The sequence below is a fragment of the Protomyctophum bolini genome, assembly GCF_963924005.1.
Source record: "Protomyctophum bolini genome assembly, chromosome: 16".
Taxonomy (NCBI): domain Eukaryota; kingdom Metazoa; phylum Chordata; class Actinopteri; order Myctophiformes; family Myctophidae; genus Protomyctophum; species Protomyctophum bolini.
In genome coordinates, this window is record NC_137877.1 from 264,049 (window position 1) to 285,545 (window position 21,497).

The 21,497-nt window shown below is 42.2% G+C and overlaps 1 protein-coding gene across 2 annotated transcripts; it reads right to left on the reverse strand.

Annotated features, from left to right (window-relative positions):
- Positions 1 to 72: 72 nt before the first annotated feature.
- On the reverse strand, positions 73 to 21,465 carry LOC308330781 (uncharacterized protein). Of its 2 annotated transcripts, none has more exons than XM_080785795.1 (7): positions 21,192 to 21,465; positions 18,935 to 19,069; positions 15,103 to 15,183; positions 7,278 to 7,724; positions 5,319 to 5,513; positions 3,961 to 4,623; positions 73 to 3,665 (listed from the first exon to the last, which is right to left on the reverse strand). In XM_080785795.1, the coding sequence occupies exons 2-7, from the start codon at positions 19,044 to 19,046 to the stop codon at positions 1,597 to 1,599; spliced, it is 3,567 nt and encodes a 1,188-aa protein (XP_080641921.1). In that variant the 5' UTR covers positions 19,047 to 19,069; positions 21,192 to 21,465; the 3' UTR covers positions 73 to 1,596. The 2 variants fall into 2 exon arrangements, with proteins under 2 accessions (XP_080641921.1, XP_080641920.1); XM_080785794.1 differs by having other exon boundaries at positions 15,094 to 15,183.
- Between the last annotated feature and the right edge of the window lie 32 nt (positions 21,466 to 21,497).

A 21,497-nucleotide genomic window follows, 5' to 3' on the forward strand; every position in this document is an offset into this window, starting at 1 on the left:
GAATATAAGAGGGGATAGAGCCCTATAAATCTACACTATAGCTGAATATAAGAGGGGATAGCACCCTATAAATCTACACTAATAGCTGAATATATTAGTGTAGATAGCACCCTATAAATCTACACCAATAACTGAATATAAGAGGGGCTAGCGCCCTATAAATCTACACTAATAGCTGAATATAGGAGGGGCTAGCACCCTATAAATCTACTTTATTGGCTGATCTCACAAGTTGGTAACTCTGGATGAAGCATAACTACTCAGCCAAACCATTTAACATTCTGCAGGACAATTCAATCTGTTATGTAATAACATTCTTGGGTTATAACTGGCTGTCAATGGTGACGTACAGTAATTACGATACGTTTCAATATTGGTTGGGTAACAGGTAACGTGTGTATGTATGTAAGTTGAAAGTACTATACTGTGGTCGGCTGGCTTTTTTATGCGTATGTTCGGAGGTATACTGATGTTGATGGTGACCTAATTAAGATATGTATCAAAGCCGGGTTAAAACTGGCTGTAGATGGTGACGTATTATCTTAATTACGTCAACATCAGTATATATACCTCCTAGCATACGCACATCCATACGTGCACGACAAGTAAATATATACGAATTACACTTTGGACAAAACCTAATGGTATACATACATAGTGTAGTAAATGTATGGTTGTTTTTTTATTATCCCCATGAAAACATACTTGTCTAATACAATGTAAGCCTACAGAACACGGTGAGCATGGGGTGACAATAAAGTACTATATAAAGTATATATATATATATATATATATATATATATATATATATATGATAGTATATTATATCATATCAACACTTGTTTCATGATTACTATAATGAAAAGAACTACTGAACCTTTCTAAAACATCCAAACGGATCACCGGAAAAAGTCCTTGCGGTCGTTGCCATTCAGGTCCTGGATATTCAATTCATAATCATGACCAAAAAAAATATATATATATATATATTAAAATTGTCATGAAAGGAAATCACTCGCTAAGAGTCTTTAGAAGCGTTCGTATTTTAGACGTGCGGTCACGGGGAGTTGCTATTGAGCCACTAAACACAGTCGCTGTGTTTATCCAGCGCCATTTCAAATGGAATACTTGGAAACGGATGGAAACGCATTGTGCCCGAAGGGGAAGCAATCGAACTCGGAGATGCCGCTCGAGGGGAGATTTGATTAGCGGTAAGCCAACTTTAAAGTTTTATCATTACATAGAGCGCTAATTAACATGTTAGAGACGTCGTTGGCGGTGCTGGATATCATTAAAAAGGCGTTAAATGAGTCCTTAGCCAGGGGTGAGTTCATAGTTAGGCTAATGGGCTTATTGTTATGTTTAAACATAATGTTGGCGAGATTAAAGTTGGGTTTAGATATAGTTTGACTGAGGTTAGGGTTAGACATAGTTCTACTGAGATCAGTCTCCTGTTTGTTCTCAGTCTATGTGCAAAAATAGAAAAGAGAAGCATAATATATGTACTGCATTATACCCCATCTTCTACACTGAATAAAAAAATAAACTATCCATAGTTTTTTTTCTCCTGTGTGTGACAGACTGTAGACTAGATGATCACAGTGGAAATGTCTTTTCTCCCGTGTGGACGAGCTGGTGAACCTTCAGATCATATGACCGAAGGAAACTCTTATCACAAATTGCGCATTTGAAAGGTTTTTCTCCATTATGGATCAACTCGTGTCTCGTCAGGTTATCTTGCCGATCAAAACTCTTGTCACAGTGCGAACAACGGAAGGGTTTTTCTCCAGTGTGGATAAGCCGGTGTCTCTTCAGTTGACCCGGCCGATTGAAGCTCTTTCCACACAGTTGACAGTGGAAAGGTTTCTCTCCGATGTGGATCAGCTGGTGTCTATTGAGGTCAGTTGTCCCTTTGAAGCTCTTGTCACACTGTGAGCAGGGGAAAGGCTTTTCTTCAGTGTGGACACGCCGGTGTGCCTGAAGCTTAGATGCTTTAATGAAACTCTTGCCACAATGCTCGCATTGAAAAGGTTTTTCTTCACTGTGGACGAGCTGGTGTGTCCTGAGACCACTTGAATTAATGAAACTCTCGCCACAATGTTCGCATTGGAAAGGTTTCTCTCCGGTGTGGACGAGCTGGTGTTCCTTCAGTTGACCCGGCCGGCTGAAGCTCTTGCCACACAGGTCACAATGGAAAGGTTTCTCTCCGGTGTGGGTGAGTTGGTGCGTCTTCAGATCCGTTAGGCCTTTGAAACTCTTGCCACAGTGTTCGCATTGAAAGGGTTTCTCCTCGGTGTGGACAAGCTTGTGTGTCCTCAGATTACCCGAGGTGGTGAAGCTCTTGCCACAATGTTCACAACTATAAGGTTTTTCTCCAGTATGGATACGATGGTGTGTCTTCAGTTGGGTCGGCCCGGCGAAACTCTTGTCACAGAATTTACAATGATAAGGTTTCTCTCCCGTGTGGACGCGCTGGTGCGCAGTCAGCCTAGATGAAGTGTTGAAACTCTTGTCACACAGGTTACAACTATAGGGTTTTTCTCCCGTGTGGAGACGCTTGTGTTCCTTCAACTGACCTGAGCGAAGGAAACTCTTGTCACAATATTCACAGTGGAAAGGTTTTTCTCCAGTGTGGACGAGCATGTGTGTCTTCAGTTGATCTGACCGAAGGAAACTCTGGTCACACAGTTGACAGTGGAAAGGTTTCTCTCCCGTGTGGACACGCTGGTGTTCCTTCAGCCTAGATGACGTAATGAAACTCTTGCCACACAGTTCACAACTATAAGGTTTTTCTCCAGTGTGGATAAGCTGGTGTGTCTTCAACTGACTGGAGCGAAGGAAACTCTTGTCACACAGTGTACAACTGAAAGGTTTTTCTCCAGTGTGGACAAGCATGTGTGTCTTCAGTTGATCTGACCGAATGAAGCTCTCCTCACACAGTGTACAACTGAATGGTTTTTCTCCAGTGTGGACAAGCATGTGTGTCTTTAGGTGATGTAACCGGATGAAACTCTTGTCACACAGTGTACAACTGAAAGGTTTTTCTCCAGTGTGGACAAGCATGTGTGTCTTCAGGTGAGCGGGCCGATTGAAAGCCTTGTTACACAGTTGACAGCGGAAGGGTTTTTCTCCAGAGTGGACACCTCCACTCGTCTCCCCGACGTCAGATTCAGAACAGTGTGAAGAGAGCAGCCGCTCATCACTAGTGGATTGTTGTGATGCAACCCAGCAGTTTATATAAGCTTGTGTTTTCATGTGTTCAGCTGAGGTGCTGGCTAGAGGCTCTGTGTCTCTGGGTTCATCATCTTCACTAGTCCACGTTGACCCTTCAACCTCCACTGTTGTTACTAGTAGCTCCTCCTGTTCCTCTTTAATCTGTGGAGGAGGCTCTGGTTCCTCCTTGACCAGACTGGAGGTCCTCTCCTGAGGTCGTGGTTCCTCCTCGGTCAGGGTCTCGTCCTGGACCAGACTGGAGGTCCTCTCCTGAGGTCGTGGTTCCTCCTGGGTTAGGATCTCGTCCTGGACCAGACTAGAGGTCCTCTCCTGATGCTGTTCCTCTTTAATCTGTGGAGGAGACTCTGGTTCCTCCTTGACCAGACTGGAGCTCGTGTCCTGAGGTTGTTCAGGGGAAAACTCCTCTTCACCCACAGAGTGGTGCAGGAAGTCTAGAAAAAACGACACAATGAGAGAAAAATAAATGCATATTGAGACAATGCAACGACATGCAGCTGTGTGTGAGCTAATGATGCTACGAGGCTAATGACATGCAGCTGTGTGTGAGCTAATGATACCAGGAGGCTAGCGACATGCAGCTGTGTGTGAGTGTAATGATGCTACAAGGCTAATGCCATGCAGCTGTGTGTGAGCTAATGATGCTACGAGGCTAACAACAAGCAGCTGTATGTGAGTGTAATGATGCTACGAGGCTAACGACAAGCAGCTGTGTGTGGTGGAGCTTACCTGGTGGCTTTTCTCCAGTGTGGACACGCTGGTGTCTCTTCAGGTGAGTCGGACCGGCGAAACTCTTGTCACAGAATTTACAATGATAAGGTTTCTCTCCCGTGTGGACGCGCCGGTGCGCCGTCAGCCTAGATGAAGTGTTGAAACTCTTGTCACACAGGTTACAACTATAGGGTTTTTCTCCTGTGTGGAGACGCTGGTGTTCCTTCAACTGACCTGAGCGAAGGAAACTCTTGTCACAATATTCACAGTGGAAAGGTTTTTCTCCGTTGTGGACGAGCATGTGTGTCTTCAGTTGATCTGACTGAAGGAAACTCTGGTCACACAGTTGACAGTGGAAAGGTTTCTCTCCCGTGTGGACACGCTGGTGTTCCTTCAGCCTAATTGACGTAATGAAACTCTTGCCACACAGTTCACAACTATAAGGTTTTTCTCCAGTGTGGATAAGCTGGTGTGTCTTCAACTGACTGGAGCGAAGGAAACTCTTGTCACACAGTGTACAACTGAAAGGTTTTTCTCCAGTGTGGACAAGCATGTGTGTCTTCAGTTGATCTGACCGAATGAAGCTCTCCTCACACAGTTGACAGTGGAAAGGATTGGAGCTCCTCTCCAGATGCTGTTCAGGGGAAAACTCCTCTTCATCCACAGAGAGGTGCAGGAAGTCTAGAAAAAAAAATACAATGAGAAAACAATAAATACATATAGACAATGTAACACGTTGTTAGCTTGTAGAACCACTAAAGATGGAGTGCCGTGATTCTTATATTTTGTCCAGTTTTTCATGCCTTTATGAGGTGACAGTACTTCATTAGAGCCCTTGGTGTGGTTGTTATGTCATGTGTTTATGAGGTGACAGTACTTCATTAGAGCCCTTGGTGTGGTTGTCATGTGTTTATGAAATGACAGTACTTCATTAGAGCCCTCGGTGTGGTTGTTATGTCATGTGTTTATGAGGTGACAGTACTTCATTAGAGCCCTTGGTGTGGTTGTTATGTCATGTGTTTATGAGGTGACAGTACTTCATTAGAGCCCTTGGTGTGGTTGTTATTGTGCAATGATGTCTTCCCTTTGTATTTAGGGTTTCTTCCTGGAGGCTGAAACCTTGACAGTCAAACGTGCCAATGAAAAAAACAGTGATATAGTGACATCACAATATCATCCCTCCCCTAACCCCTCCCCCTTTATCATACAACAACAGCTGTGGGTGTGGCTTCAGTTCAGGTGGATCACCACCCATCAGGGTAAACCAGGAATACTTAACCGTTTGACCGCTACGAGGCTAACATGCAGCTGTGTGTGAGCTAATGATGCTAAGAGGCTAACGACATGCAGCTGTGTGTGAGCGTGCCGGAGCCTACCTGGTGGGTGGGACATGTGGTTAGGGAGGTCCTCGATGGAAGGAGACCCCCGGGAAGACCAAGGACCAGATGGAGGAATCATATCTCCAAAATCTGCCGAGAAAGCCTTGGGATCCCCCGGGAGGAAGTTGCGGGCGTTGCTCTGGAGAGGGAAGCCTGGAGCTCTCTGGTGGAGCCGTTGCCCCCGTGACCCGACTACGGATAAGCGGTTGAAGATGGATGGATGGAGTTAGACACAAAAGTACAATTTGACCACAAAAAAAATCACACTTGTGTGAAGTGAGGGGCGCTCTTATAATCATACATCATCACTTCCGGCCAATCACAATTGTTGACTTCAATGTTCTGCCCTCACTTTTGTCTTTAGTTCAATGTTTGTTTAGTAAACGCATTGACAATGAAGGGAAAATGTACGTCATAATGTGTAATTTACGCCATATTGTCTCTTTATTGTTAATGGCGTTTAATGTTTGTTTGCTTCACCATTACATCAATTAATCAACATTAGAGTTAGACTTTAATATATTAGCGCCCCTCACATCACATGGGTGTGATTTATTTTATCCTCAATATGTACTTCACACGCACAGACAAAGCTGGGCATAGGAGGGGCTAGTGCCCCTCAAACATGACCTTTAGCCAACGATGCTACAAGGCTTTCAAGTTCAGGTTCTTTATTAGTGTCCTCGGGGGACACAGCGAGTATAGAGGTTTGAAACATGAAACAGTTGTGACAAATGCACATATTATTATTATCTGCTTTTTCCTAATGTGTGCGATTGTATACGTGTGATATGAATACATGCGAAACCCTGTGATATGTGCACTTCCAATTCATGTGGGAGGTAATGGGCCTGATCGACATGACAGTGATTGCTGCCACACGCCACTTGACAAATAGAGGGTGTGGTGCAGGAAGAAGGGAGACCGGTGTACTAGTGTGAACGGGTGTGGACGGAGGAGATCTCGGAGGCGCCAGGGTCGGTGGTTAGTGTTACAGTTGCATTGACTAACTACTGGTAACCTGCAGGGTCGGTGGTTAGTGTTACAGTTGCATTGACTAACTACTGGTAACCTGCAGGGTCGGTGGTTAGCGTTACAGTTGCATTGACTAACTACTGGTAACCTGCAGGGTCGGTGGTTAGTGTTACAGTTGCATTGACTAACTACTGGTAACCTGCAGGGTTGGGGGTTAGCTTTACAGTTGCATTGACTAACTACTGGTAACCTGCAGCCTAAACATACAAACAGTCGGGCTCAGCCGAGCACGGAGTAAGCGGCCGTGTTGGGACGCTGGGGAGACTGCGGTGTCGTCTGCGCTGGATTCCGTGAATGAACTGCCGGTCAACGAGGAGCATCGCGGGTGAGATAAATCCGTGTTCTGTTGGATTACCAGTGGATTATAGTTTGGGGTACCCCTGACTTGCGCTTCATGTGGATCTGAGGAACTATACTGTGGGAGCGTGCCGTGAGGAGGACCGTTCTTGATTCAAAGCGCCTGCCTCGCGTGACGAACTTGTTTTGTTTGTTGTTTACAACTGACGTTGAGACTTTGTTGGGTTGAAAGGGGATTGGGGAATTGAGTGTTGCTTTGTCTGTTTATTATTTTGGTATAGGGTCAGAAGCGAGCGTATTGTATTTCCAGATTGATTTATTTAGTTATTAAATATGTGAGTTTCATTAAGCTAAAAACCTGACGATCCCGTCTTTTCCCTTTAGTTAATGGTTTTCCTTTCTAACCAAAAGGCCGATTGTTACACAGTACAACACAACAACAGACATGTGACAACGATGCTAGCGACATGCGGCTGGGTGTGAGTGTAATGATGCTAGGAGGCTAGCGACATGCGGCTGGGTGTGAGTGTAATGATGCTAGGAGGCTAGCGACATGCGGCTGGGTGTGAGTGTAATGATGCTAGGAGGCTAGCGACATGCGGCTGGGTGTGAGCGTGAGCTGACCTGCGGGCAGGTAGGAGGTGCCGTTGAACACTGTGGGGGGGAAGCCCTGAGGCCAGGCGGAGCTGTAGCGTAGCGTAGCCTGAGCCGCGCCCGCTGAGGCCTCCAGTCCAGGGTTGGGACCCAGGCCCCGACCACCCCTCGGGCCCAGGGCTGGACCGGCCCCCGGGCCCAGGGCTGGACCGGCCCCCGGGCCCAGGGCTGGACCGGCCCCCGGGCCCAGGGCTGGACCGGCCCCCGGGCCCTGCGACTCCTCGCAGGGCAGCTCGGGTCCAGAGTGCTTCTGTGCGTGGCGCTGCTGGAGCAGGGAATAGGCAGCGAGCGCTGGTACGTCGTAGCTGCCCAAAGGGTAGCCGCTGGCGGGGGGGCGGCTGGGGTGGCCTCCAGGGGGCGCCATGGCATGCTGCTCGGGCCACGGGGACGGATAGTCCATGAGCCAGGGAGAATCACCTGAGATTAAATGAATGATTAATGACCATATCACCTGAGATTAATGAATGATTAATGACCATATCACCTGAGATTAAATGAATGATTAATGACCATATCACCTGAGATTAAATGAATGATTAATGACCATATCACCTGAGATTAAATGAATGATTAATGACCATATCACCTGAGATTAAATGAATGATTAATGACCATATCACCTGAGATTAAATGAATGATTAATGACCATATCACCTGAGATTAATGAATGATTAATGACCATATCACCTGAGATTAAATGAATGATTAATGACCATATCACCTGAGATTAAATTAATGATTAATGACCATATCACCTGAGATTAAATTAATGATTAATGACCATATCACCTGAGATTAAATTAATGATTAAAGGACCACTTCACCACTTTTCTCAGGTCCTCACAAATAATCATGAAAAAAATGGCGCAATTTTTTTCAACTCTGTCTGTGTCCCATGGGAGGGCTGTGGGCAGTTCAGAAACCGTCTTCCAATGACATCATCGATGGGGAATACAAGTCAATAGAAACTGCAGGCTTTCTAGTCCTGAAAAGTTGCAATGCGAAAATGGAAGCCATCGTTCTCACGATAATGAAAATATAAACATTAATCTGCCTAATGATGATGTCACTGGAAGACGTTTTCTAAACTGCCCACATAGCCCGCCTATGAGACAGTAGAAAAGTAGAAAAAAATCTTGCCATTTTATCATGATTATTAGTGAGGACCTATTATATGGAGATAGGTTGAAAAGTGGTGAAGTGGTCCTTTAATAACCATATCACCTGAGATTAAATGAATGATTAATGGTGGCTGGAACGTTTGGGCCAAAAGGATAACAATGTTTCCATTATGGTCCTATAACTATAATTATCCTATTTATTATATCATCCTATATTATTACACTGCTTGGTTGATTCTGATTGGTCAATAGCTGAATTCAGTGGTCTTATTACTTATTACTGTATAATGACCGCTCCGCTCTATAACAGACCGCTCTATAGCAGACAGCTCTATAACAGACAGCTCTATAACAGATCACCGCTCTATAACAGACGGCTCTATAACAGACAGCTCTATAACAGACAGCTCTATAACAGACCGCTCTATAACAGACAGACCGCTCTATAACAGACCGCTCTATAACAGATCACCGCTCTATAACAGACCGCTCTATAACAGACCGCTCTATAACAGACAGACCGCTCTATAACAGACCGCTCTATAACAGACCGCTCTATAACAGACCGCTCTATAACAGACAGCTCTATAACAGACCGCTCTATAACAGACAGACCGCTCTATAACAGACAGCTCTATAACAGACCGCTCTATAACAGACAGACCGCTCTATAACAGACCGCTCTATAACAGACCGCTCTATAACAGACCGCTCTATAACAGACAGACCGCTCTATAACAGACCGCTCTATAACAGATCACCGCTCTATAACAGACCGCTCTATAACAGACAGCTCTATAACAGACAGCTCTATAACAGACCGCTCTATAACAGACAGCTCTATAACAGACCGCTCTATAACAGACCGCTCTATAACAGACAGCTCTATAACAGATCACCGCTCTATAACAGACCGCTCTATAACAGACAGCTCTATAACAGACCGCTCTATAACAGACAGCTCTATAACAGACCGCTCTATAACAGACCGCTCTATAACAGACCGCTCTATAACAGACAGCTCTATAACAGACCGCTCTATAACAGACAGCTCTATAACAGACAGCTCTATAACAGACAGCTCTGCTCTATAACAGACCGCTCTATAACAGACCGCTCTATAACAGACAGCTCTATAACAGACCGCTCTATAACAGACCGATGGCTAATCAAACCCTCGGAGCACCTGCTGCGCCCCGCTTGATTTACTGCTGTTTCCAACATGACAGCCATGGAAACACACACACACACACACACACACACACACACACACACACACACACACACACACAACATGACAGCCATGGAAACACACACACACACACACACACACACACACCATGACAACATGACAGCCATGTAAACACACACAATGTCATTTACAGCTAAACATTCCTCTGAAAAATGTTTTTGGAAAACATTTGAGCGAGAATACAGTAGATGAAGCAGTAACCCGAAATGGATTCTATTTGATCAACTCACTTCCTTAGGCAGACGCCGGCCAGCACACATACTTATGGAATACTTTCATTACCAAGCAAGGAAATACGAGTTGTTCTGTTGTGTTTTGGGTCAATTTATTAATTTATGTATTAAAGGGTGAGACCACCTACAATGACCAGCTAGCCAGACATTATCCCTTACATAAAGGAGGTGAATTATCTCCCTACAACGACCACCTAGCCAGACATTATCCCTTACATGAAGGAGGTTAATTATCTCCCTACAACGACCACCTAGCCAGACATTATCCCTTACATAAAGGAGGTTAATTATCTCCCTACAACGACCACCTAGCCAGTAGGGCTGACCCAAAAAAAATCGATTAATCAGCGTTCAATCGATACGCACAGGAATCGCTTACGCTTTTGGTCCGCGAGACGGCCCCATTTTGTCCGCGAGCCATGCTTGCGCCTCGCAGGACCTCGCAAAGCCTCCTCTTTCCCCGTGTTAACAACAAACAAGTCAACTGAACAAGTGCAGCTGCAGTCCCAGGAGCCAGGAAAAATAAATCGAAAGTGTGGTTGCATTTTAAAATACCCTATTTGAATAAAGGTTGTAGGCTACACGAGAGTGAAAATGACCGCTGGGAAAATCCCTAATTGAGAGTGTAGGCAAGCGCACCACAGCTCAGTGGACATTAAATATAGGCTACCATGTTTTGATAAGTCATATAAAAACATTACTTACACCCAAATGAAAATATAAACTTCACAGATTATAGATCACTTGGAATTATAACAATCTGTTGAGTATTGCCTGAATAATGCCACTATAAAATCCCAACTTTTATCGATGCGCCATTGCGCTGGGAACCTTGTGGAGCCTGGCGGTGTACATTATACTTGTGAGGACCTGCTTGGATTCACATGGTGAGTGCGCGCACCGAAAATTCAAAGATCTGCAATCTCATGCGCTGCGTTGTGCATATTGGCTGAGTATAATGGCACGAATGAAACTAGGCCTATAGATTTATTTTGGCGATGCGGAGAACTGATTTTGCCGTTGCCAGCGATATATATATTTTTCCTTGTCTGAAGACTGACCTGTTCCATCACTGTGAACTCCCATGCAGAGCAGCTCCTACAGACCCAGACCAAGGGCTGTATTTTGCGTGTCTTAAGTACCAGGTCTTATTCCCTAACTTGAGTAAACTAAAGACCTGGAGGTGTGATCAATGGCATTTGGCTATTCTGAGTGTCCAAAGAGCATTGATCACGCCTCCAGGTCTTTAGTTTACTCAAGTTAGGGAATAAGACCTGGTCCTTAAGACACGCAAAATACAGCCCCAAATCTCTACTGTATTATTGTAATTATGTAGCCTATACTATTTGCCTGTGTTTTTTCTTTTAATTATGTTTTTTTTTTGTGCGCCGATGGTGATGCTCCACTTGTTTCAGCCTGTAGGCCTACAGCACTTTGGTCAGCTTTTATTGTTTTAAATGTGCTATATAAATAAAGTTTGATTTAGGCCTATATTGGAGCAGGTGCTGGCAAATAACTAATTACTGTAATGCCATGCAGTGAAGTTGCGCAAATATCAAATCAATTAGCAAGCGGAGCTGCTCTCATGCACTCTGCACTGCAGTCTGCAGCACAATGACTGCAGATCTCTTCTTAAAGTTTACTTATTATGGTTTACTTTCAACCATAAACCATAATATGATGACAAACCTTGGATTATAATTATTCATCGACCAACAGCGCATGCAGCATGACTATGAGGTCATTTAACTATGTGGGATTTATCCAACGGCATCGCATGTCGATAAAAAATGGGATTTCACTAGTGGCATTATTCAGGGAATACTCAACAGATTGTTAAAATAAAACAGCGATATAGCTGCAGAAGATAGAGAGGAGCGCATATTGGATTGGTCTTTTATTTAACAATTGAACAGCGCCTGAAACAGGCATTAGATCTCCATCAAATAAAAATATATATAATCCAAACTCCTCTGTCAATTGAATGACACAGACGAAAAACAGTCTAAGTCCACACTATTGATCCATAATGTATAAATGATAGATAAGGGTTCAGGACAACAAGGCCTTTTCGTGGAGGGGTCAGAATGAAATTTGGACTTGGACTGTTTTTCGTCTGTGGTACTCAATTGTAAACGAACGGTAACATGAATGAACTCTTCAAGACACTTGTCAGAAATAAAATGACTGAGAGTGTGTGTATGGGAAAAAATATATAAACTTCACAGATTATAGATCACTTGGAATTATAACAATCTGTTGAGTATTGCCTGAATAATGCCACTAGTGAAATCCCATTTTTTATCGACATGCGATGCCGATGGATAAATCCCACATAGTTAAATGACCTCATAGTCATGCTCTATGCGCTGTTGGTCGATGAATAATTATAATCCAAGGTTTGTCAATCATATTATGGTTTATGGTTGAAAGTAAACCATAATAAGTAAACTTTAAGAAGAGATCTGCAGTCATTGTGCTGCAGACTGCAGTGCAGAGTGCATGAGAGCAGCTCCGCTTGCTAATTGAGTTGACATTTGCGCAACTTCACTGCATGGCATTACAGTAATTAGTTATTTGCCAGCACCTGCTCCAATATAGGCCTAAATCAAACTTTATTTATATAGCACATTTAAAACAATAAAAGCTGACCAAAGTGCTGTAGGCCTACAGGCTGAAACAAGTGGAGCATCATCCATCGGTGCACAAAAAAAAGCATAATTAAAAGAAAAAACACAGGCAAATAGTATAGGCTACATAATTACAATAATACGATCAGGTGCAATTAAATGCCAAAGAGAAAAGGTGTTTTTGTCTGGGTCTGTAGGAGCTGCTCTGCTGCATGGGAGTTCACAGTGATGGAACAGGTCAGTCTTCAGACTAGGGATGGCCAAATGGAAAGATTGTATTAACCGGTTACCGCCAGGACTTGCCGGCTAATTAACCGTTAGCCGTTAAGAAAAGAAAAGCGCTGTTTTGCGCATTAAAAATAGACAAATACACCGTTTACACGCGGCCTGCTGTCAATCAGTGCACTAGTGCGTTGGCTACAGTCTTCTATACGGACACATCACACATGTATCGCGGACCGATCAGGAAGGATTAGGGAGAGAGAGAGAGAGAGAGAGAGAGAGAGAAAGAAAGAAAGAAAGAAAGACGTGTTGAGAGAGCGTCTCTCTAACGCGCGAGAGAGAGAGAACGTCTGAGAGAGAGAGAGAGAGAGGGGGGGGGGTCCCGTTAGCAACAAGCTAACAGCATACCGGACCCGGTACGTTCGTTCTATGATCCATATGATCTGCCGTTTAAGGAACCAAGTTAACGTTCGTTGCACGAAGGGCAGATCTGCGGGCGCGCAATGCTGTGTGTGTGTGTGTGTGTTCGTCTTTTTTTCTTTTTCCCTCCTGCTTCCATGCAGTCCACTACATGCAGTTGTTTTGGTGTTTTTGTTTTGGGGGAAGTAAGTCACGGCACATGCGTGGTTGCACTGACAGTAAAGGTGGAAAGAGGGGTTTGGTTCTTTGGCCGTGGTGCCCGCTCTCGGCGCTTCAAAATAAAAAATATATTTTTTTATCGGTGAACCATTAGCCGTTAGTGTTGTCGGTAAACAAATTAATAAACGGCTAACGGCTAACGGCTATCGGTAGACAACCCTACTTCAGACAAGGAAAAAAAAAAGATATCGCTGGCAACAGCAAAATCAGTTCTCTGCATCACCAAAATAAATCTATAGGCCTAGTTTCATTCGTGCCATTATACTCAGCCAATATGCACAACGCAGCGCATGAGATTGCAGATCTTTGAATTTTCGGTGCGTGCACTGAGCGCACTCACCATGTGAATCCAAGCAGGTCCTCACAAGTATAATGTACACCGCCAGGCTCCACAAGGTTCTCAGCGCAATGGCGCAACGATAAAAGTTGGGATTTTATAGTGGCATTATTCAGGCAATACTCAACAGATTGTTATAATTCCAAGTGATCTATAATCTGTGAAGTTTATATTTTCATTTGAGTGTAAGTAATGTTTTTATATGACTTATCAAACATGGTAGCCTATATTTAATGTCCACTGTGATGTGGTGCGCTTGCCTACACTCTCAATTAGGGATTTTCCCAGCGGTCATTTTCACTCTCGTGTAGCCTACAACCTTTATTCAAATAGGGTATTTTAAAATGCAACCACACTTTCGATTTATTTTTCCTGGCTCCTGGGACTGCAGCTGCACTTGTTCAGTTGACTTCCTTGTTGTTAACACGGGGAAAGAGGAGGCGTTGCGAGGCGCAAGCATGGCTCGCGGACCAAATGGGGCCGTCTCGGGGACCAAAAGCGGACGCTTTTTTTTTTTAATGACTATTTAAAAAAATTAAAAATCGATTCCCGGGTTAGGGTTAGGGTTATTTCTGACAAGTGTCAGGCTTGAAGAGTTCATTCATGTTACCGTTCGTTTACAATTGACAGAGGAGTTTGGATTATATATTTTTATTTGATGGAGAGGTAAAGCCTGTTTCAGGCGCTGTTTAATTGTTAAATAAAAGACCAATCCAATATGCGCTCCTCTCTATCTTCTGCAGCTATATCGCTGTTATATTTTAAGCCTAATTAATTGTGCGTCAGCGTCACTGCTCGTCTCGCGCCCCCCCACCAAGATGCCCCACAACTTTTGTAAAAAGCCTTACACCCCCCCCCCCCGTTGGGTTTCGAAGCGTCGACAATCGAAATAAATTTATATCGAAGTGTCGATCATCAAAAACGTGATCGAAGGTCAGCCCTACTAGCCAGACATTATCCCTTACATAAAGGAGGTGAATGATCTCCCTACAACGACCGCCTAGCCAGACATTATCCCTTACATAAAGGAGGTTAATTATCTCCCTACAACGACCACCTAGCCAGACATTATCCCTTACATAAAGGAGGTTAATTATCTCCCTACAACGACCACCTAGCCAGACATTATCCCTTACATAAAGGAGGTGAATGATCTCCCTACAACGACCGCCTAGCCAGACATTATCCCTTACATAAAGGAGGTTAATTATCTCCCTACAACGACCACCTAGCCAGACATTATCCCTTACATAAAGGAGGTTAATTATCTCCCTACAACGACCACCTAGCCAGACATTATCCCTTACATAATCTCGAGATATTATCGTTTCATCAACATTATCTGTAGTGACAGTACGTACTGAGTTGTGGCTGGTCTTCTGGTTCCTCCTTAATAGAAACGTCTCTGGAAGAGTCTGGAGAGTTCATCTGCAGTCTGGACTCTGAAATGAAGGAATTAAATGCATTTATTGGGTTAACCCTAACCTCTTCAGGTCTTTTTTCTTGATATAAAACCAAATAAATTATATATGGATGGCCTCTCCTCCTGCAACAGTACTCCTTGCTGATTCGCGCTGCAGTTCACTTCCTTGTTTACGGCTCAGAAAGAATCGCTCGCATCTCCTAATCTAGGAGTTGTCTTCATTCATTTCTGACTTCAACAAGCCTCTCGTTTGGAATATTAATGCTTCTAGAGAGACTTTAGCCGCGTGACCAGTGACGGATTAACCCCTCTCAAGGCCCTGGCGCTTCACCAAATCAAAAGGCCCCTACTGATTCAGCCAATTAATTAATGAATTAATTAATTAACATGCATGCGTTTAGCGCATATCCACTACTGCCTGCGCTGCCCGCAGACACACAAGACACATCAGGCACTGCCGCACTGGGCACAGCCTTTCCAACTTCAGTCTGCTAAACTATCTGCAATTTCCCCGAAAAATAATTAGCCTATATCTACAAGCTCCATTAGCAGGCATGCAGCATGTTTTGTCTAAATTGTCTTTGTGGCCAACAAATGTAGCTACATTTGCAAACAGTGCTGTTGACCATGTTGTTACATGGTCCATATAACATGTGTGCACCAACAGACAATGCCAATATGCTATATTAAGTTAATAAGTTAACATTAGAACGTTTTAAAGACAGATTAATTATTGACGACAATGCAACCTGTGGGTCCAACGTCACTGAAAACTTTCATAATGGCAATTAAATTAATTTACTCACGAGTGCTGAAATCGTGAAATGGAGGATGTAAGAACACACTTTTGTTGTATTAGAGCAGGGTAAATATGAAGTTTTGCGCCAAGGTCTTGTTTATATTCCTCTTTACATAGGCTGTATGTATGTTATTGTCGCAATTTGGTCCGTCTGAGATCTGACTGAGGGGGCCTTCCTGGGCGAGGGGGCTTCTGACGGCGTCGCTTACTCGCTTCCCCTCTGTCAGAGGTGGAAGCGACGCGCAGCCGTCAGGAACCCCCCCAAACCGACTGCCCCCCCCCCCCTCCAGAAAACTGCTACAGAAACTGTCAGACGAAGACCAAAAGCACTAGCGGGGGTTCCTATGTTGCGTTATATTTTTCGAAAGAAGCAACAGCTGTACCTATAGTCTCGTACCGGGCCCTGCAAGCTTCGGGCCCTGGCGCTTAAGCTCCACCTAGTTCCATTGTTAGTCCGGCTCTGCGCGTGACCATGGCGAGGTAAGAATAGAACATTATGCCTGGTTAGGGTAGAATTATCACTTTCATTTAATTTCAGATTGCAAATTGCATCCCCAAGCTACAACTTATGTTCACAACTCCACAAGTAAGGATGAATGATCCTCACTCCCTAAAATCCCAAACTGAATGTCAGATTTTCAGATTTTTAGTTCAGATGTATCAAAGTCGGAGATGATGGGAAGAGAGCCTTTGGTCAACAAGAAGAAATACTGTCCCAGATTTATTACAGTGTGTCAGTGTGAAATACTGACCAGTTTATTACAGTGTGTCTGTAATATAATGAAATGTACCCATTCTACATACTGTGAAATACAATGAAATGTACCCATTCTATACTGTGAAATACAATGAAATGTACCCATTCTACATACTGTGAAATATAATGAAATGTACCCATTCTACATACTGTGAAATACAATGAAATGTACCCATTCTATACTGTGAAATACAATGAAATGTACCCATTCTACATACTGTGAAATATAATGAAATGTACCCATTCTACATACTGTGAAATATAATGAAATGTACCCATTCTACATACTGTGAAATATAATGAAATGTACCCATTCTACATACTGTGAAATATAATGAAATGTACCCATTCAACATAATGTGAAATATAATGAAATGTACCCATTCTACGATACTGTGAAATATAATGAAATGTACCCATTCTACATACTGTGAAATATAATGAAATGTACCCATTCTACATACTGTGAAATATAATGAAATGTACCCATTCTACATACTGTGAAATATAATGAAATGTACCCATTCTACATACTGTGAAATATAATGAAATGTACCCATTCTACAAACTGTGAAATATAATGAAATGTACCCATTCTACATACTGTGAAATATAATGAAATGTACCCATGATTCTACAAACTGTGAAATATAATGAAATGTACCCATTCTACATACTGTGAAATATAATGAAATGTACCCATTCTACATACTGTGACATATAATGAAATGTACCCATTCTACATACTGTGAAATATAATGAAATGTACCCATTCTACATACTGTGAAATATAATGAAATGTACCCATTCTACATACTGTGAAATATAATGAAATGTACCCATTCTACATACTGTGAAATACAATGAAATGTACCCATTCTACATACTGTGAAATACAATGAAATGTACCCATTCTACAAACTGTGAAATACAATGAAATGTACCCATTCTACATACTGTGAAATACAATGAAATGTACCCATTCTACATACTGTGAAATATAATGAAATGTACCCATTCTACATACTGTGAAATACAATGAAATGTACCCATTCTACATACTGTGAAATATAATGAAATGTACCCATTCTACATACTGTGAAATATAATGAAATGTACCCATTCTACATACTGTGAAATATAATGAAATGTACCCATTCTACATACTGTGAAATATAATGAAATGTACCCATTCTACAATCTACATACTGTGAAATATAATGAAATGTACCCATTCTACATACTGTGAAATATAATGAAATGTACCCATTCTACATACTGTGAAATATAATGAAATGTACCCATTCTACATACTGTGAAATATAATGAAATGTACCCATTCTACATACTGTTAAATATAATGAAATGTACCCATTCTACATACTGTGAAATATAATGAAATGTACCCATTCTACATACTGTTAAATATAATGAAATGTACCCATTCTACATACTGTGAAATATAATGAAATGTACCCATTCTACATACTGTGAAATATAATGAAATGTACCCATTCTACATACTGTGAAATATAATGAAATGTACCCATTCTACATACTGTGAAATATAATGAAATGTACCCATTCTACATACCGTGAAATATAATGAAATGTACCCATTCTACATACTGTGAAATACAATGAAATGTACCCATTCTACAAACTGTGAAATATAATGAAATGTACCCATTCTACATACTGTGAAATACAATGAAATGTACCCATTCTACATACTGTGAAATATAATGAAATGTACCCATTCTACATACTGTTAAATATAATGAAATGTACCCATTCTACATACTGTGAAATACAATGAAATGTACCCATTCTACATACTGTGAAATATAATGAAATGTACCCATTCTACATACTGTTAAATATAATGAAATGTACCCATTCTACATACTGTGAAATATAATGAAATGTACCCATTCTACATACTGTGAAATATAATGAAATGTACCCATTCTACATACTGTGAAATATAATGAAATGTACCCATTCTACATACTGTGAAATATAATGAAATGTACCCATTCTACATACCGTGAAATATAATGAAATTTACCATTTTCAATCAATCAATCACACCTCCATATCACGTGTAATTGTGTCTTGTTCCACACAGTTGAAGCACAATCATTTGACTGTCAACTGTTGCATCATGACGTGACAACGAACACCTTGAAGCTGGACAAGAGAGAGACTTACTGAGGTCTGGCTGCTCTTCCGTTTCCTCCTGGTTCACTGAAACGGGTCTGGATGAGTCTGGACAGTCCATCTGGTTCATTGAAACGGGTCTGGATGAGTCTGGACAGTCCATCTGCAGTCTGGACTCCACAGAGTCTAGAAAGAAACAATTCGGGAATAATTATAAAGACTCTGAGAGACACTAAGGGCCGATTCATACTCCTATTTTACCGCTGTTTCGGCGCGGTTTCGGCAGAAAGAGCCGAAGAGCCGACTTTAGGACGGTACCCGCCCCCCCGAACCTCAAATGACGTCACATTGTAGGTTCTACAGCGCCGAACCCACTTCTATTCGGCTCTAAAATAGGAGTATGAATCGGCCCTTACAGTGACTAAGGAAGGAGTAACTGATTGTGGTAATGACCTTAGAGTATTATACTCTAAGGTAATGACTTGTCAATTGGGCGACATATCTTTTCACAGAGCACTTCCTGAATATGCAATTATAAATAACCCATTTTGACCTGAAAAAAAGATTCTACAAATGTATAAATCCTGACTGTATTCTGATAAACCCATGTTTATATATCAGTGGTGATCAAACATTTTAATGTCAAGGACCCCAAAACATATCTGTAATTGGCCGCCGACCCCCGTCTGAAAGTATGTAGTACCAGGGACCTCTCAGAAGCAAAGATTGGAGTTAATAACGTTCTGAAAGAATATATATATGTTCAAAGATCTGCGCCACATTTTCAGTTTAAAAAGAATAGCAGATCTACAAGCTCAGAGCGCGACACCGAGTGCCGCACCATGAGCTTGTAGATCTGCTATTTTTCAACAGCTAAAGCATAACATAATGCTTAACCCATTCTGAACGGGAACTCGTTTTGGTGTTAGCATCATGTCATGCTTTAGCTATTGAAAAATAGCAGATCTACAAGCTCATAGCGCGCCACCGAGTGGCGCGCTACGAGCTTGTAGGTCTGCTATTTTTGAAAAATCGAAGAACGACTGACATTTTTTAGAATCTGATCTCAGGTCAGAATGGGTTCATCAGACCAGTGTGTGTCCAGTGGAAACCTCAGGTCAGAATGGGTTAAAACACACAAGTGCTGGAGTTTGGAGGCACTCATTTTTATTAACGGGTCGTGCTGCTGCCTCCTGCATTATGTGGACATTCAGGTGGTACGCAGGGCCATTCAGTGACTTCGACGAGTGCTTCCAAACTCAAACACTTTGAAAAAGAATCACCTGCACAGAATGTCTTGACAGAAAGTAGCTCATAACATGTCTACAGTGGATTTTTATGAAACAAACGCTTTGCAGATTGAAAAAGTATCATTCAAGCTTTCCCTACAGCTGCAATGTTGGTGAGTTCAACACACAACGCAATTTGGATAAATGGGGAGTCAATGGAGGGTATTGCAACTCTAGATTCATCCCATTATAAAAACATCTAGAGTTGCAAAACGCGGCGAGGCTGATTCAAGCCAGTGGCTTATTTAGCTTGTTATCATCTTCACATCAAAAGCAAACTCAATGTCGTTGAAGTGGGACTCATAAAATGTCCCTGGGACTCATTTCTAAAAGACCATCCCTGAATCCCGGGACTCATTACATTGAAAACCTATTTACATCTCTGTTAATGTGATCCTTTTGCCTCCAATTGCATTTTGAGACAATGTTATTAGGTTGTGGAAATGATATGCTGTGTGCCTTCATTAGATCTCTGGACCAGAGATGGCTGCCTACTATAGCTCCCATCCATAGCTCTAATGAATGGATCAGAGATGGCTGCCTACTACTTCTACTAATAATAATGAAAACATTGTTTTCTTTTGTCAGGTTCACTAATAATACTGGAATGCCTAATTTTTTTTCTTTCAGGACAATACATAAACAAAGCATGACACACTGTTACATTCTTATTGTATTGGTTGGTTGGTTGGTTGATTGATTGATTGAAACAGTTTGCAGAATTCTAGTACATTTCAAGCACAACTCAATACAAAGACTGTTAACTGTGAGTGGACGACCCAATTAAGCATTACACTTGTTTACCACAGGGTCCACCTTGTTCAATTCATCAAACATTTAGAGACGTACAGTATTAGACACTTCTATATAGACAAAGAACAGAACAGGAATTCATCATAAAGGAGGGGAAAAGAAACAGTGGAAAAACTACCTTCTACTGGTAGAAAACACACATTCTTAGTGTATATATTCTTATTGTATATATTATATATTAGTTATTGTATATAGTATAAACATACCGTCTTGTTCTGGTAGAAACGCCTCCTGCAACGTGTGTACTTGAAGCTAGCTCAGCGTTAGCTTAGCTTACTAAACAAACAAAATCCGTATGAAATAAATAAATTCCTCCCGTTTTCACAACGAGAGAATCTGTCCGTTATTCTCTTTAGTCACACAGACACAGGCTCGTTCATACTGTTTAAACATTATGAAGAAAGGTTTTCTCCATGGAGGATAAGCTGTTTATTCTAATAACTTCCAAAAGACTTTCTGTGAATCTCGTCCACTCTGCCTTGTTTGTTTACCGTTTCCACCCGGACGACAGA

Bases quoted from the DNA above. Each gene is read 5' to 3' on its own strand.
- LOC308330781 (XM_080785794.1), bottom strand. From the start codon at position 19,046: ATGGACTGTCCAGACTCATCCAGACCCGTTTCAATGAACCAGATGGAC. The intron at 15,184-18,934 runs GTAAGTCTCTCT...CCTTCATTTCAG, and splicing joins GGAAGAGCAGCCAGACCTCA to AGTCCAGACTGCAGATGAAC. The intron at 5,514-7,277 runs GTCAGCTCACGC...GCTTATCCGTAG, and splicing joins CACCTCCTACCTGCCCGCAG to TCGGGTCACGGGGGCAACGG.